The sequence below is a fragment of the Lemur catta genome, chromosome 10 (genome assembly GCF_020740605.2).
Source record: "Lemur catta isolate mLemCat1 chromosome 10, mLemCat1.pri, whole genome shotgun sequence".
NCBI lineage: Eukaryota > Metazoa > Chordata > Mammalia > Primates > Lemuridae > Lemur > Lemur catta.
The window spans coordinates 71,443,201-71,460,575 of NC_059137.1; the positions used below are offsets into that span (position 1 = coordinate 71,443,201).

At 41.2% G+C, this 17,375-nt stretch overlaps 1 protein-coding gene and 1 pseudogene across 2 annotated transcripts in view; one reads left to right on the plus strand and one right to left on the minus strand.

Moving 5' to 3' along the window:
- PCSK5 (proprotein convertase subtilisin/kexin type 5) overlaps window positions 1–15,303 on the plus strand; it is a 409,990-nt gene extending 394,687 nt beyond the window's left edge. The window contains exons 36-38 of the mRNA XM_045562588.1: window positions 7,679–7,779; window positions 10,405–10,591; window positions 13,474–15,303. Of these exons, the coding sequence (XP_045418544.1) occupies window positions 7,679–7,779; window positions 10,405–10,591; window positions 13,474–13,877 (692 nt within the window). The 3' untranslated portion in view covers window positions 13,878–15,303. The remainder of the gene's footprint in view (window positions 1–7,678; window positions 7,780–10,404; window positions 10,592–13,473) is intronic.
- LOC123646007 lies at window positions 705–2,629 on the minus strand (annotated as a pseudogene). The gene is made up of 2 exons (XR_006737757.1): window positions 2,546–2,629; window positions 705–1,550 (listed from the first exon to the last, which is right to left on the minus strand). The product of XR_006737757.1 is annotated as a basic leucine zipper and W2 domain-containing protein 1-like (transcript).
- Window positions 15,304–17,375: the final 2,072 nt, after the last annotated feature.

Consider the following 17,375-nt stretch of genomic DNA (forward strand, 5'->3'; position numbering starts at 1 on the left):
TTTTAACCAAATCTTATCTTGAAAACTGTTTATAAAAAACCCGAAGAGGCCGGGCTCAGTGGCTCACGTCTGTAATCCTAACACTCTGGGAGGCTGAGGTGGGAGGATCGCTCGAGGTCAGGAGTTCGAGACCAGCCTGAGCAAGAGCGAGACCCCATCTCTACTAACAATAGAAAGAAATGATTTGGACAGCTAAAAATATATGTAGAAAAAAATTAGCCGGGCATGGTGGCGCATGCCTGTAGTCCCAGCTACTTGGGAGGCTGAGGCAAGAGGATCGCTTGAGCCCAGGAGTTTGAGGTTGCTGTGAGCTAGGCTGACGCCACGGCACTCTAGCCTGGGCAACAGAGTGAGACTCTGTCTCAAAAAAAAAAAAAAAAAAACCCGGAGAATAAAGTGAACTGTTTATTGTGGAAGGCCTTAAATTACATAATTACAGTAGAAAATACAGGAGGTAGAAGATAACTGAAAAGACTAATGCAACATTAGATTCAAATCTATAGCTCCTGTAGCTACTTAAAACGTGGTTTTAGAAATTAAACCCAACATTTCCAGTAACCATAGAAACAGTTAAAATAAAATTTGCCATGAAAGCCCTTCTATCATGTTTGATACAGGGTGGGAGGAAGATGTAAGAACCAGGACACATGAGACGTGACATCTTGTCTACAGCTCCTGTTTGCTTTACTGAGAGTATAGTTTCAAAATTCAGTCACCTTCTTCACCTTCAGACTCAAATACTTCTTCAACATTTGTGAGCCACTCTACAAACTTTTTCATTTGCTCAAGGAAGATACTGTTTCCCATTGCAACGTGTGCATCTTTATACCACTTCAGAATGGGCTCTTCACTCAGGACTTCAGCTTTATAAAACAGCACCACTATTTTCTGGAAGGCTTTCATGAAATGAATGTTGTCATAGCAACACTCTGGAATCTTCAGTACCAGAGTCAGCTCAGACTGCCCTTGAGTGGGAAAGGCAGCAAGTATAGGGCTGTATTGCTTCAAGTGCTTGCTGGCTTGCTCTGCTACAAGCTCCTGTTTTTTTTCATCTCCTCCTTGACATATAAAATTGTATTCTTAAATGGATCACCACGGGACATCTGTTGAAGTTCCTTCTGGAGCTCCTTCCGAGTTCCCATGGTTTGCTGATTCCGAACATACTCTGAAAGCTCTTTCAAGCCTGCTTCAGTAAAATACTTTGTGAAATGTTCAACGCTTTGCTTATTGGCAGGAAAGAGTTCCATCAGTCTGTTATCCATGCTGACTTTCCAAAGACTTGCAGCTACTGCATTGATATCTTTTTCGTTTGTCTGTGATTTAAAGAGCTTTACAGCAAAAGCTGCTGAAACGCCTTCTTTAACCAGATTCTCATTATAAAGGTTATTGAGAATGGATGCATTAAGTGTTCCAGTAGTCTGAAGAACACAAGTTAACATAGTCAGCTTGTTCCTCTCCAACTCTGAAAAACTCTTTATCTTAAAGCAGCAACTTTTTTACTTCATACCTTTCTCCAGGTATTTGTAGAACCTGATTAACTTGTTAAAAACCTGAGCAAATGCTTGCATGGTCTCTAGATCTTCTTGTGCTTTGAACACAGACATCTATCTGTATGCTTCTATTGGGGGTTTGTGACACCTCCAATATAACCGGGTCCCTGGGCAGTATGCATTGCAAGACATGGGAGAGACAAAGATATGGACACAAAAAGTAAGGTGAAATGGTGCAGGAAGGTCAGGGGACCGCCAGCATTCCCGTGAGCTAGGTGGTACTGACTGAGGTCTAGCACCGATTTTTATTTTCTTTTTCATGTTATAGATTACAATGATTTCATGTGAAAAGCTTGCTTTAGCAGTAAAGCGTATAATCTATCTTTTTTTTTTTTTTTTGGAGACAGAGTCTCGCTCTGTTGCCTGGGCTAGAGTTCCCTGGCATCAACCTCACTCACAGCAACCTCAAAGTCCTAGGCTTAAGCAATCCTTCTGCCTCAGCCTCCCAAGTAGCTGGGACTACAGGCATGTGCCACCATGCCCGGCTAATTTTTTTTTTTTTACGTATTTTTAGTTGTCCAGATAATTTCTTTCTATTTTTTTAGTAGAGGCAGGGTCTCACTCTTGCTCATGCTGGTCTCCAACTCCTGACCTCAAGCAATCCTCTCGCCTCAGCCTCCCAGAGTGCTAGGATTACAGGCGTGAGCCACCACGCCCAGCCATAAGCCTATAATCAAAACGGGAACAAAAGAGACCACGTACTTCTTTCTACTTTATCTAGTTCTTCATTTACTGAAACAAGAACTCAGGAGAGAGATAGGAACATTGCCTCATTTGCAGACATCCAGTCTGTAGCCCTCAGGCTTCAAGGTGGGGTCTGTTTGCAGACATCCCTGATCCGTAGAATGTCCCCCTCAAGATCAAGCAGCTTTTCCTCAGTGAACTGACATTTCCACAGGTTGCTCTTTGGCAAAGTCCTGTCCCACTCCTGAGGTTCTCATGTCTCGACTCTAACCCTCAACACGCATCATGTCATCTGCCAATGTACCTACCACCAGGGGCCACAATTCCACCAGCCACCAGAATATCAAAGAGTGTTTCTGCATATTGACAGTAATTAAGTTTTGCTCCAGAAGCATCGAGAAATTTAGCTACTGTTTCCAAACCAGTACCAGTTTCAGTTAAGCCTTGCGTAATACAGTCTTGAAACTGAGTAGGGTCAAACTTCTCTTTTTCATCTTGGGGTCCTCAGCCCGGGGGTTGGAGACTGCAGGCCTAGACAATGTCCATACAACTGTGAACAAAATAGTCAAGGTTCCTGCAGCCCAGGTTAGTTTAATTTGTTAATCGTTACTTATTGGTGTATCAGCACTGCCAATGGAAATAAAGTGCAAATCATTCATGTAATCTTAAATTTCTTAGTAGTCACATTAAAAAATATAAAAAGAAACACATAGAATTAATTTTAACAGTATATTTTATTTACTATATCCAAATAGTAATATTTGAATGTGTAATAAACATATAACTTATTGAGATAGTTGACATCTTTTTGTACTGTCTTTGAAAGCCAATATTTATTTTACACAACTCAAGTTGGACTAGCCACGTTTGAAGTGCTTGGTAGCCATGTAGCTAGTGGCTACTGGATTGGCTGGCACACTTATAATCTAGAGCAGTGGTTCTAGATGAGATTTTGGCAGTGGTCACCTTCCTCACGTGGACTCTTAGACTGAAGCCTGCTACGTAAACCAACCAGGCAGAGCTGCTCGGGAGGGAGCAGAGGAGTGATCTTAGAGCCCCATCCGATGCACTCACTTTGCCTTTCCCCACCATTGCCAGGCAGCCCTGAAGGCAACTCCATGAAAACTCTACCCCACAGTGGTTCCCAGTCTTCGCCCATCCACAATCCACTCCACCCTGTGAAAAAATTAGCCTTCCAGACAAACTGCATTAAGTAATCATTAATATGTGTCCTCTTTTTCTCATTCCAAAGATACATATGGTTGCCACTCAAAACATCTAACCAGAGTAAGATAACAAATGAGAAAACATTGAATTGAGGGTGGAGTGGGAATGGCGGAAGCTGATATTGTCATTGGCTGTATGGTGGAAAATATTGGCTTTCTATAAGGGTTTTTTTTTTAAGTTGAAAGTGTCTCTGATACCACCAATGCTGGATGTGTGGGACCTTTATTCCAACTAGGGTTGCCAGATGAAATACTGTATTCTGATTTGCTAAATCTCACCCCCTAATTCCAACCCACTCATCTTGTGCAGTGGGCTAGCAGCGGGGAACTTGGTTGAAATTAAGACCAGGCAACCACCATTAGGTAAGTTAATGTCCCCTAACATCAGCCAATCAAAACAGAACAACACCAGCTTTTTAAGATTTTTGTGGAGGATGGGCACAGTGACTTACACTTATAATCCTAGGACTCTGGGTGGCCAAGGCAGGAAGATTGCTTGAGCTCAGGAGTTCAAGACCAGCCTCAGCAACAGTGAGACCCCATCTCTACTAAAAATAGAAAAATTAGCCGGGTGTAGTGGCATGCACCTATAGTCCCAGCTACTCAGGAGGCTGAGGCAAGAGGATTGATTTCTTGAGCCCAGGGGTTTGAGGTTGCTGTGAGCTAGGATGATGCCACTGCACTCTACCTGGGACAACAGAGTGAGACTCTGTTTCAAAAAAAAGAAAAAAAAAAAAACAAAGATTTTTGTGGGGATTAGAGAAATGATTAATGATGTCATAAGAACAGTTTGAAAAACTATATATTTCTTTAACTGGGTTTGAAATTCCCTGAGTGAGTTAAGAATGAAGGCTTTGAACATTCTCAGTCTTGAAATTTCATCAACACAAGTATCCCTGAGATTGTAATCAAGGGGTGACTGGGAGTATCTGGTGAATCTTAAAGATGCTCTGAGTGTTTGTGCCTCCTCCCATAATTTTTTTTTTTTTTTTTTTTTTGATGCCCATGGGAACAAGAATCCTCCTGTATTCCACTGAAGCCTGGCAACTTGCCCAGGTGCAGTTTTCTGTCTTTGGTGCTCATTTCCACTTCCTGGGCTGTCCTTTCTTCACCATACTACACGTCCTTTGCTGGTTAGTGAATCTTGGCGCTGTCTTCTGGCTTTGCAATATATTGATTGCAAAATTTAGGGACAGGTTTTCTCTTAGGATATAAATTGGGTAGAAAAAAAGGGTGAATTTTTTCCTTAAAACATTAGCTGTCATAGTAAGCAATGAGGATGCATGGAAGAATCAGGAAAAATTTAGCAACCTCAATGAGAATTTATCAACTAAATTGTATTTAATTGACTTTTGACTGCTCAATAATTTTAGGATGTTAAAAGACAAATACTGGCCAGCCTGAGCAAAAGCGAGACCCCATCTCTACTAAAAATAGAAAGAAATTATATGGACAGCTAAAATATATATATAAAAATTAGCGGGGCATGGGGCACATGCCTGTAGTCTCAACTACTGGGGAGGCTGAGGCAGAAGAATCGCTTGAGCCCAGGAGTTTGAGGTTGCTGTGAGCTAGGCTGATGCCACGGCACTCTAGCCCGGCACCAGAGTGAGACTCTGTCTCAAAAAAAAAGAAAGAAAGAAAAATACTTAAGAGCACTGGGAGTCAGGGGGTCTGGGGTGTGGAAGCTTAGCACATGGGCCTGATATGTACCTTTGTATGCAACTGGTGCCTCCATAATTAGCTCATTCCTTGCCTTCACACATTTAACTTTTCATTTTTCCTCCTCATAAAACTGTTTGGAATTGAAATCCAGGCTGAGTAACCGAAGCCTCTAACTCTCCCAAGCTGCATCTCTCTGTGCGGAATGATGCCCGTGAACAGATCCCAGGAGTAGCTGTGCATTTGTTGAATTCATCCCATGGGGGTCAGTCTGAGGGAAGGCAGATGGTGAGCTGTTCTGAATTTTAAGGAAAATGCCAAATTGCCCATCTTTTATGTCCCAAGGTTCCTAAAGATCCTCAGAAGCAGTGATAGATGTAGGGTGCTCAACTCTAAAACAAGAGAAAAAATTCTGGAAATTAATAAACTGCCTTTTGCAGAAGATTCTGGGTATCCTAAGTGTGTAGGTTTTGCAATAAATCAAGGTAGGAAATGTAAATGGCATTATTAATTTGTCAGCCAAAGCTGACAGGCAGTGGCTTTGAGTATTGCCTAGGATCCGGGCCTCAGCCAAATTGTTGCTGGCCTTCTAGAAAATGTAACCAACCTTAAGGTACGAATTTTGTGATGTAACTTTGTTATTGCCTTTTTTTTTTTCTACCGTTAATTTATTTTATTTAATTGTAAAATGGCAAATTATATTTGTATATATTTATGGGGTGCAAAGTGATGTTATGATATATGTATATAATGTAGAATGATTAAATCAAGCTAGTTAACATGTCCATCACTTCAAATATTTACATTTGAAATTCACTCTCTCAGCAATTTTGAAAGATGCAACATATTAACTATAGTTACCATGCAATGCAATTGATCTCAAAAAACTTATTCCTCCTATCCAACTGAAACTTTGTACCCTTGACCAACAGCTCCCCATTCTCCCCATTCTCCCAGCCTCCAGTAACCACCATTCTACTCTTGACTTCTATGAGTTCAATTGTTTTAAATTGCAGGTATAAGAGAGATCTTGTGTCCACACTTAATTTCTCTTCATTAAAAAATAAAAACTTCTTCAGTTTGCATAGAGACTTTCAGGTAAAAAAAAAAAAAACAAAGAAAAAAAGAAAAACTTCTTGTAGTTTGAACATTGTAATAAGACATCTAAGCTATATTTTAGAAAAAGGTAGGATGGGAAGAGAAAAAAAGGAAGTAGGAGAATATTGATTCTTCCATCAGAGACCACAATTATGTTCCAGAACATGTAGGAAATTCTGTATGAAGCTAGAGCTAAGATAAAAATAAAGTGGTTTTGAATTTATATCACTACAGGCAGCCCCCAACCTAAGAAGCAGTTGTGTAATAAAAATTTATTCTCTAAGGTGTTGTTCAGAGCTCAGAATTTACTTTTCCACAGAAACAACATTATAAATGATTGAGCTCTCAGATCAGCCGTGAAAAGTCAATTTCACTACACTGTGAATGTAAAGGATAGGGCCCATGCTTCTACTTCAAGTTCAACTAACCAGTATTGTTCTCACCAGACGACCTATGTCAAGTTCCAACTCACAATACCAGGCACATTTTTATGCCCATTTCTCTTATGCTCCTGCTTTAAAATTCTCAGCAAAAATACCACAACCTTCCTAACAGAATGAACTAGAGTTCAGGTCTCCTGTCTCCAAACTCTTTCCAGAATCTGTCCATTGATACCTACATGGAAGGTAAACCTTTGGGTCAGTCATTCTTTGGGCATCTGGATTAGGAGAAAGGAATATTGCCTCCACAGGAAACAGAGACTGTAGACTCCTCTATTTGGAGGTTCATGTGTTAAGGCAGATAGTGTGGTAGAAAGAGCACTGGACAATGAGTCAGCAAACCTGAATTTGAATTTTGATTCAACCGTTACCTATGTAACCTTGGATGGGTGACATTGCATATTTGGGTCTTAGTTTTCATTTCTTTAAAAAATAATAAACCAAGAGGATGTCAAGTTTCTGAGAAGACAGCTTATAGCTTTCAAGAGAATTTCAAAGGTACCTATCACCAACACCACCCCAAAATTAAGAACCACTGAACAAAATGATCTGCCAAGACCTTTGAGCCCTGGCATTTTAACTTCCCAGTCTAGTGCTATTTCTCAGTTAGAGACTGTCTATTTATGATTTACTCAACAACTGAGGATTGGAACCCTCCAAATCAGCTGGTATTATCCTTCACACTAGTTAAACAATAATCACAACGATAAACAAAGGTTTTATAAACTTTGTAAATGATTTCTCATTCTCTGAAAATCTTTATTCTTGCTGTAATAAAAGATCTGTCATCTCCAAATTCTCAATTTCCAGACCGAGAGTCTACATAGATTGGACTAATTGGTTAATTTCTAGGTCTTCACTTCGTCTCATAGACTTTTTTCTTTCGATATTCTCAATCAATTCACCCTTCTGCTTCAATTTACTTGACATATTCTTTGCTCCTAAGTGTTCTGGAACCAAGACAGAGGTTGAAATCGAAGGTCAATCTCATAACTTAGAATCTTTTTTTTTCTTTCAGGAAAAGGCGCATTGAGTTGCTTGTCCTGTGTATGGAGTTACCATCTCATGGGAGGAATCTGTGCCTCGGACTGTCTCGTGGGGGAGTACAGAGTGGGAGAGGTACTGAGAGCTGGGGGGAGTTTGCCTTTCACCTCTCTAGAAAAAAACATGAGCTCAGTTCCTCCACGTCATTCTGGGCAGTCAGAAAGTCCCAAAATTCTTACACTCACTATAGTTTAGGCTTAATATTTTAAAGTCTTCTCCCATTGCATCATGGAATAATGGCACTATGCACTGTATCCTTAACTTTAATCAAAGGGACTCAGCAGATCTAAAATAAAGAATGGGGAAGTTAGGTACTGAGGGATCCATAATGAGGAGGCCCTACATTTGTTGTTCACGACTGTACGAGTTTCAGTCTACATAGGAATATTATGTCAGAAATACAAACTATCTTCTCTTATCCCTCTGCATCTAAACGGAAATGTGAATAATGTAGAAACCACACAGCTGATGTTGATCTTTCCTGTTGATCTTTCCTCTATCCCTTCACAGTGTATAAAGAAGGATTCAGGCCAGGCATGGTGGCTCACACGTGTAGTCCCAGCACTTTGGGAGGCCAGTGTGGGAGGATCACTTGAGGCTAGAAGTTCAAGACCAGCCTGAGCAACATAGTGAGACACCCTGTCTCTATAAAAAATTTAAAAATTAGCCAGTTCTCGTGGTGTGTGCCTGTAGTCTCAGCTACTTGGGAGGCTGAGGCAAAAGGATTACGTAAGCCCAGGAGTTAACGTTTCAGTGAGCTATGATCAGATGGTCACTGCATTCTAGCCTGGGTGACAGAGTAAGACCCTGTCTCAAAAAGAAAGAAAGAAAGAAAGATTCATCAGCTTGTGTAGAAGCCATGGATTTTCTGAGTCCACTAATTTCTTGGTTGTGTTTTCAAACTTTAGAAAATAAATCTCTCCATGATGAAATTAACACAAATCAGCATATTCACATATGAGCTCTCTTTAAATTCTGACAACAGCCCTCATTATAGTTTGAAGAAACTGAGGCTCCAAGAGGTTAAATAATTTGCTAAAGATCATATGATTGTTTCCTTATGCCTCAGGGGGAAAAAAAGAACACCTGAGTAGTAACAAAGCTGAGATTGAACCTGGGGGATTGGATGAGATAACAGCTGAGATGCAGGATTGGATGAGACAGTAACAGCTGAGAAAGCACCTTAACAGCACCTGAAACATACCCAGGTGCTCAACAAAGGCCATTTCCATTCCTCGTCCTTTTCTATTACACCATACTTCCAAAGTTACAGAAATAAAATAGGAAAGTATCTTCCCTAACCTACGTTTCCAGTACCGGTCAGGGAGCAACTTGTCGGGAGGAAGCCACTTTCTTCTCATCTCTTAACTCTTGTTCCAATGAGATTTAACTGCTTTAGCTGCACAGTCACAACTTATTCTGGGGCTGGGCTGCAGGAATCCAGTACTAACCACAGAGGCCAAGTAGGTAACTAACACGACTGACAGAAGGTTGCTGGGTCAAAGAAAACCATAGCTCAAGTTTGAAGAAAAGGGGAAACTGATCACTTATGTGTTGATGACAAAACATCAAGTGCTGGGGACTCTATCAAATAGGAGGGCAAAAAAGGGGGGCTGCTGCCACTCCGTTCTGTGACATTGCCATGTGGGAGTGGTGAATCCAGTGTTGACACGTCTTCTGGTTTTTAAAGAGAAATTAGGAACTGATTTACATGTGAAATATCCCACTTTTGAAGTGTGGGAAATGAATGCAAAATGTATTAACACATTGACTGCCACACTAAAAAAAAGAATTTTTTCCCTGGGGCCACAGTGTTTTATTAAAACAAAATGATTATTTCTAATTTGTTATTTTTTATTGTTTTCTGTGCATGAGTTATATGCAACGCAATTCACTTTTTTTCCTTTTTTTGAGACAGAGTTTCACTCTGTTGCCCTGAGTAGAGTGCCGTGCATCAGCCTAACTCACAGCAACCTCAAACTCCTGGGCTCAAGCCATCCTCAGCCTCAGCCTCCCAAGTAGCTGGAACTACAGGCACACACCACAATGCCTGGCTAATTATTGTGTTTTTAGTAGAGATGGGGGTCTCGCTCTTGCTCAGGCTGGTCTTGAACTCCTGACCTCAAGCAATCCTCCTGCGTCAGCCTCCCAGAGTGCTAGGATTACAGGCGTGAGCCACCACGCCCAACCCCACATTTTTAGAATTAAGTTGTCAGTATTAATTGTAACAATGAGAACATCAACAAATAAGATTTTCATGAACCAACTGCAGGGTTTTGCTTCACAAGGCCCTAGGCTCAAAACTAGTGTGAGTTAAATACAACTGACATGGTAATCAACGTGTTAAATGGCGAAAATCAACATAGTGTGGGCTAGACAAAATTGCTCCTTGGCCTGAGCTGTGTCCTTGAGCACATGATCTGTCAGTTTGTAACCCAAACTATTCTAGAAGCCTGTTCTCCCACTATGGGTACTAGCAGATCTCAGAGGTCAGAGCCCAGCCGTGGTTCCATCCAATCGCAGACAGTTGGTTCTGTCTTTCACCCAGCACAGTTAAAATGGCCTCAGAACACACCATTTTTCTGCTGTCCCCCACACGCCTCATTCATTATGGAGACAAGATGGAACACCCATCTGGGAACTCCAGTGCCTTGTTAAACCCTCTGTACTCAAAAGGAACTTCCTGATTCTTCTTAACAGGGAGAGAAATTTGACTGTGAGAAATGCCACGAGAGCTGCATGGAATGCAAGGGACCTGGCACCAAGAACTGCACCGTCTGCCCAGCCAACCTGCTGCTGCACGTGGATGAGAGCCGCTGCCTCCGCTGTTGCAACACTTCGGACCCCACCCAGGCCCAGGAGTGCTGTGACTGCCGCGACACCACGGGTGAGGGCGGAGCAGGAGCAGCCTGCAAAGGAAGGGCGTGTCCTCAGGAAGCTGAGGGGAGCGGAGGGACAAGAGGATGGCAAGTTCAGGACTATCAATACAGCTACCTTTCATGGAGTGCGGGCTGTGTACTTTCTGTGCTTGAGCCTTCGTGTCCATTGTCTCACTTCACAAGTAGATATGATCAATCCCATTTTACAGATGAGGAGACTGAGGCTCGATGGGTTTGATCAGCATGCCCACGTTCACACCAATAGCAAAAACCCCATTAGGAATTAGATCCTCTGTTGCCTCCAACATCAGAGCCCAAGCAGAGCTAGAATTTTATCTTTATAAATTTACTGTTCCTTTTTTCCATTCTTCCTTCCTGTAAATACAAGGAAAAGAAGCAACTATCAAAGACGCTGATGCTAATATTACCTTGATTCTTTTGAAGAGTCATTCTATGGAAGTCAGCTCAAACCCAGGCCTCCCAGGAGAGACACATGGCATTTTAGAAACGGGTTTTTACTGAAGGATAAAAAGAAACAAAACCCCTTTTACCAAGTCCCAGTCCCACAATTGTCTTCCATGTCCAACCCCATCCATGTGGGTACTTGGTTCTCATGGGCCACAAACTTAAATAGATCCTGAATGGAGTGTGATTCCTTCTGAAAATAAAACACATATCCTAAAAGTATACTCTCTAGGTCAGAAATAGATCATTTCCTTGGGGTCCAGATGTACCATTGCCTGACAAAAAGAGATGTCGTATTTATGGGAATCTGTCCATTTGTAAGTAAAGAAAATCCCAGACCGGTAACTGCTACAAGCCATTTCTTTTTCGTTTTTGATCAGCCTTTCCAATTAGGTTCTAAGCATCATCTTTCCACATACTAATTATTTCCTTCTCTCATTTTCTCACCCCATCAGCAGCTGGTTTTCCCAGCTCTTCATACACAACTACCCTCAGGGGCTGATTGTCTAATAACCAAGCTGCGTCAGCTAAAGATAATAACCCTCACTACACCAATGCCTTTAAATGAAACCAGAAGTGTGTTCATGTGGGATGCAGAGTTTCTGAAAGCCTGTATCAACTAAGAACTATTTAGTCAGCTTTCCCGGTCCCTCTGTGACTCTTGAGGAGCCAACTGGGGAGACTCTGCAAAAGTCCAAACACTTTTGATTACCTGATTATCCTTTACTGAGATACTGTGCCCCTTCAAGGAAACCAGGTCTCAAAGGCTGACCCTGACTTTGCATACCTAATACAGAGAATAGTAAATAAGGAATAATTGCATATGGCACCCTAGTAACTGAAACAACTCCAAAAGGTCTTTTATTATATTGATTCTATAGCTCCAGACAGTATTTATCTCAAAGTACCACTCAGAGATTGCTTATCAGTCCCTCCAGTGCTCTAGTATCTCCTCCAGGGAAAAATGCTGTGTTGATATTGCTAATGATAAATGAATGCAATAATGATGGTGCTGTTACTTTAGAAGAGGCAATTCACTTTGATGGGTAAAATCCCATTAGAATGGAAGTTATGGTAAAGTAGAAAACTTGTTTAGCATTAGCAAAAACGAGAGAGAAATAAATAGTGGTGATGAATCAGATCTAGTTGATCATTATTTAATAAGCAAAAATCATTACACATGGCAGCAGTAGTATATTTATTAACCTAGTATACAGAATGTACCTAGAATCTCTCATAAAAGTATCCTTCAAACAAGACAGATCCAAGTGGTTTAACAAATATTTATAGAAAACCTACTGTGTATTTCAACTTGTGCATCCAACATGGCCTGATAGGTTTTTTTTTCTCTAGTTCTTTCATACTCTCTTTCACACTCCCATCCAGTGAGTTGAAGAAAAGAAAATATATGTGTGTGTGTATATACATATATATATAACCCAAACCATACAACCTGAAAAAATGAGAGAAAAGCAAGAAAAATGAGCAAAAAGTGAGAAAAATGATCTTATTGCTAAAGTTATGGTCAAATCTTTCCTTCTCTGACATTGTTTTGATGATTCCATGTTTCCAATCAAGGCATCAAAACAGAGTTTGATGGGTGACAGGGGACAGAGCTCTCCACTTTAGAAACCTTGATAGTGACAGCAGAGATCCGCCATCGCTCAAGTTGTTAGTCAGGATTTAAAGACAGCTATTCTTTTCCTGCTAGGCTGGGGCTACAAAACTTCAAGAAGCCAAAAAACAGTTGTCAGAGCATTTTGTCCTAGTGTCTCTAAACTGCAGCATGGTGTTAGAATTCCTAGATCTGAATTCTGACTGTTCCACAAACAAGGTCTTGTCTCTGACAGTGTGACAACTCACTCCTTCTCAGTGGGCTTTGGTTTCCTCAACTGGCAACAACAAATTTGCCTGAGTCATTTCCAAAGCCCCACATGGTTATAAGAATCAGTGGTTTTATAAATTATCTGCTCCTGCCCTTGAAAGGTGGGACAGTCATGTTGGACTAGCCTGGGGAAAGGACTTAGTGTTAGAAAAAAATCAGAGTTGGGAGAGAGCATAGAGCATTTTGCAATAACTATAAACTTGGCCCAAGATAACATATTTTCTCGGGAGAAAAATAGAAGAATCGATAGCTAAAGTTGGGCACTTGGAGACTGATCCATGAGATATGGGAATAAGGGGACTCTTTGGACCTCAGACTGACCTACTATCTAGGATTTGTTGGTTTCATCAAACACAGACTAGGAGCCTTGTGGTGTACACACTGCAATTCTGTAGAGTGGTGTGCCTTCTGAGAACATCAGAGAGAGTGATTCTACCATTTCACACTGGAAAAGTAAAGGTGAAGTTCTTTACCGCAGAAACCAATTTTCCCTAAGCCATTTCTTCTCTCCTACCTTTTCTCTCTCCCCTCTTCCAACAGACGAGTGTATCCTTCGAACAAGCGGGGATGGGTCTGCAGCTGAGCGCACCAAGACAGGTCTGCTCGTCACCTCCTCCATCATGCTGGTGCTTCTGCTTGGCGCGGCTGTGCTCGTCTGGAGGAAATCTCGGAGCAGAGTCCAGCCAGCAGCAAAGTTCGGCTATGAAAAGCTGGCTGACCCCAGCAAGTCTTACTCCCATAGGAGCAGCTATCGAGAGAGCACCAGCTTTGAAGAGGATCAGGTGATTGAGTACAGGGACCGGGACTACGATGAGGATGATGATGATGACATCGTCTACATGGGCCAAGATGGCACCGTCTACCGGAAATTTCAGTATGGGCTGCTGGGTGACGATGATGAAGACGGGCTGGAATACGATGATGAGAGTTACTCCTTCCAGTAAACGGACGCCCCCTCCCCCCCATTTCACTTGCAGTCATGCCTGTGCGCATCACACACCAGGGCGAGGCCTGAGGGTTGGTATTTGTCTTCTTAACCATGAGTCCAAACAGAATATGTAAGAAATGTTTTGCTCTTCTTTTGGGTGGCTAGACTCAATGTACAGCTCCCATTCAACCATAATTGAGGAGCAAGGACAAAATTCAGCAGCATTTTCCTCAAAACAATATGTCAAGACACAAAACGCAAGAAGTGAAAACAAGTGAGATTTGTACAAACTCTTTTATGTGATTAAAAAACAAAAACAGCACAGTGGATCTATAGACATTCTGTTTCCAAACTGCATTGTGGAGACGTCTACTGCCTTCTGGTATTCTGATTTTTCTTTAATTAATTTTGGGGATAATGGGGGTATGAAAGAGTTGTTGGGCTTAGGGGCATTTTTCTACCCCTTTAGTTGTTTGTAGGTAGAGATTTGTTTCGTAAGGACTAAGAAAAGAGAGTTCTCAACTGAGTCCAGACCACTCCAGGTGAGCAGACGAAACCAACCCTGCTGAGACTGCTCAGGATTTATTTAGAGTTGAGGAAAGAAAAGAGAAGTAGCATCATAGCTGAGGAGCCCCGAGTTCCCTGGGCTCTGGGTCCCCTGCAGTAATCTGGAGTCACCATGATTCTAAGGGCAGAGGGAACTCAGGCAGGAGACAGGCAGCAGCGAACCCAGTGAGAACGAAATCACCAAGTTTCCAAGAATCGCACCCTCATGATTTTCTGAGATCTTTTCTGGTAGGAAACATCAGCTAAGACATCAAGTAATAAAAGAAAACTGGCAGTGTTAACCTAACATAAAATGGGATAAAATGACAAAAACTTCATGTACTCTAAAGGAAGACTTAACTACTAAATTAGAAGAGCTTTCTTTCATCAGCGACCTGTCACAAAACTGTGGACTCTCCATAGAGAGAGTTAAAGGAGAGTCTAACATGGAAAAAAAATCCCATGTGCTGCTCACAAGCTGCAATCTGACTGCAGCCGACCCTTCCAACACTCCTTATCACTGTGGTTTTTGTTTCCAGACTTCCTAGGCTGCCCTTTTCCACTCCCTGGTCAGGTGCTCCGTGGGACCCATGCACCTGGGGGCAGTTTTTCTGCAGATAGTAATACCGAGAAAGGAGCTGTTGCTATGCAAAATTAGGCAAGCAAGGCCTCCCCTTGTCAAAGTAGAAGTTATAGGTAGTACTAGGAGTAAAACACCAGCAAGGGAAAGTGACATTTTCAGATGATGATGGTGATAATCATAATAAAATTTATTACACACCCACTGTGTACCGGGTACTGAGCTAAATAATTCCTTAACAAAAAAAATCGGCCGGGCTCGGTGGTTCACACCTGTAATCCTAGCACTCTGGGAGGCCGCGGCAGGGGGATCGCTCGAGGTCAGGATTTCGAGCCCAGCCTGAGCAAGAACGAGACCCCATCTCTAATAAAAATAGAAAGAAATGATCTGGACAGCTAAAATTATATATATAGAAAAAAATTATCTGGGCATGGTGGCACATGCCTGTAGTCCCAGCTACTTCGGAGGCTGAGGCAGAAGGATCGCTTAAGCCCAGGAGTTTGAGGTTGCTGTGAGCTTGACGCCACGGTACTCACTCTAGCCTGGGCAACAGAGAGAGACTCTGTCTCAAAAAAAAAAAAAAAAAGTCACTCCACTTACCCACTTAATATTTACCATCACTCTGTGTGGTTATCTTTATTTCCTTGCTTTTGTAGGAAACCTGAGGCTTCCAAGAGGTTGAGTAACTAGCCCAAGGTCATGAAAAGCTCATCACGATTCAAGGAAAAAGAACGAGCCTAAAAAATAAAATAAAATAAAATAAAAAAGAATGACCCTAAAGCAGATCATCTTATATCTTTGCTACACTGACATAAGGTGGGAAAATAAGCATCCTAAATATAACAAAGGCATGTCTATTATTTTATTCTGTAATATCAATATCCGTCTGGCAGCTCTATTATCTTTATTCATGCATTTTCTTTTTAGTTTAAACATAACCTAACACTGACATAGGAAAACTCCATGAAGAAGTCTTCGGTTTACTGAAGGCTTGTGTTTCTTTAGAAAAAAGTTCCTAAAACCAGAATTGGCAGTTTCTGGAAAAAGCCAGGTAGTAAATACCTTAGGCTTTGTGGGCCAATAGGCCTCTGTCATAACTTCTCAGCTCTGTTTTTTTTTTAAATATTTTTTCTTTTATTTCAAAATATTAGGAGGGTACAAATGTTTTTGGTTACATGGATCACTTTTGCAATGCTTGAGTCATAGCTGTAAGAGTGCCCATCACCCAGATAGTGCTCATTGTACCCGCTAGGTAGGTTTTCGCCCATCCCCTCTGCCCCCTCCCTCAGCTCTGCTTCCGTAGCATGAATGCAGCTGGAACGTAATGCATGGGTGAATTATGTTTCAATAAAACTTTATTTAAGGACACTGAAATTTGAATTTCAGATAATTTCCACAAATCATAAAATTATATTCTTCTTTTGATTTTTTCCAACCATTTAAAAATGTAAAAAACTATTCTTAGCTCATGGCAGTACAAAAACAGGTGATGGGCCAGATTTGGCCAGCAGGCTGTAGTTTGTTGACTTTGTCTTAAAAAAATTCTCTAGAGATCATGTGTATCACATACATATATGATATGCTTCCAGAAATTTTCATCACTTAAAATTTTTTTAGAAGATATATCCAAGTGAGCTGCCCAGAGGGAGCACTTTTTTATTTTATTTTGTTTTGTTTTTGTTTTTTGTGGACACGGGGGCCTCACTACGTTGCCCAGGCTGGTCTCAAACTCCTAACCTCAAGCAATTCTCTCACCTCAGCCTCCCAAAGTGCTGGAATTACAAGCTTGAGCCATCAAGCCTGACCTGATCATTTAAAATTATCTCTTCAAAATCTATTTTAAGCCCTGACAGTTCTCTTTTCAATTCTTAGAAATGTATAAAAATTCAAATAAGATAGCTATCATATCAATGGAAGAATTTCTCATCCCTGTAACTACAGAGTTATCTTACAGAAACAAACAATTTTGTTTATACTGTGTTGTTCACCTTCCTTGATAATTTTAAAGCTCTGACAGACTGAATATAACACTTCTTTCTGTAGCCTGGAAATCATATTCCAAGAAAAGAAAAATCTGTCTTTATGATACACAGTTAAAGGTTGAATGAGGTTGAGATGACCTTGAATACTAAGAAAAATTGTTTTGTTACTCTGTGTGACCTGCAATGAAAAGAAGGCTGATGCTTGTGTGTTGGTGAGATTTGACATCTTTCCTTCTTTGTTCTCAGCCATGCCACATTATCCTCAGACTGCTTTTGAAAACCATGGGAACAACTGTCTAAACAGATAAATATGTGGTTGGAAGGCAAAGTCACCTTTGGTTTTCTGTTTGCAAATAAATTAGAAATATTAAGAGAATCCTTATAGACTGGAAAAACACCAAGAGGC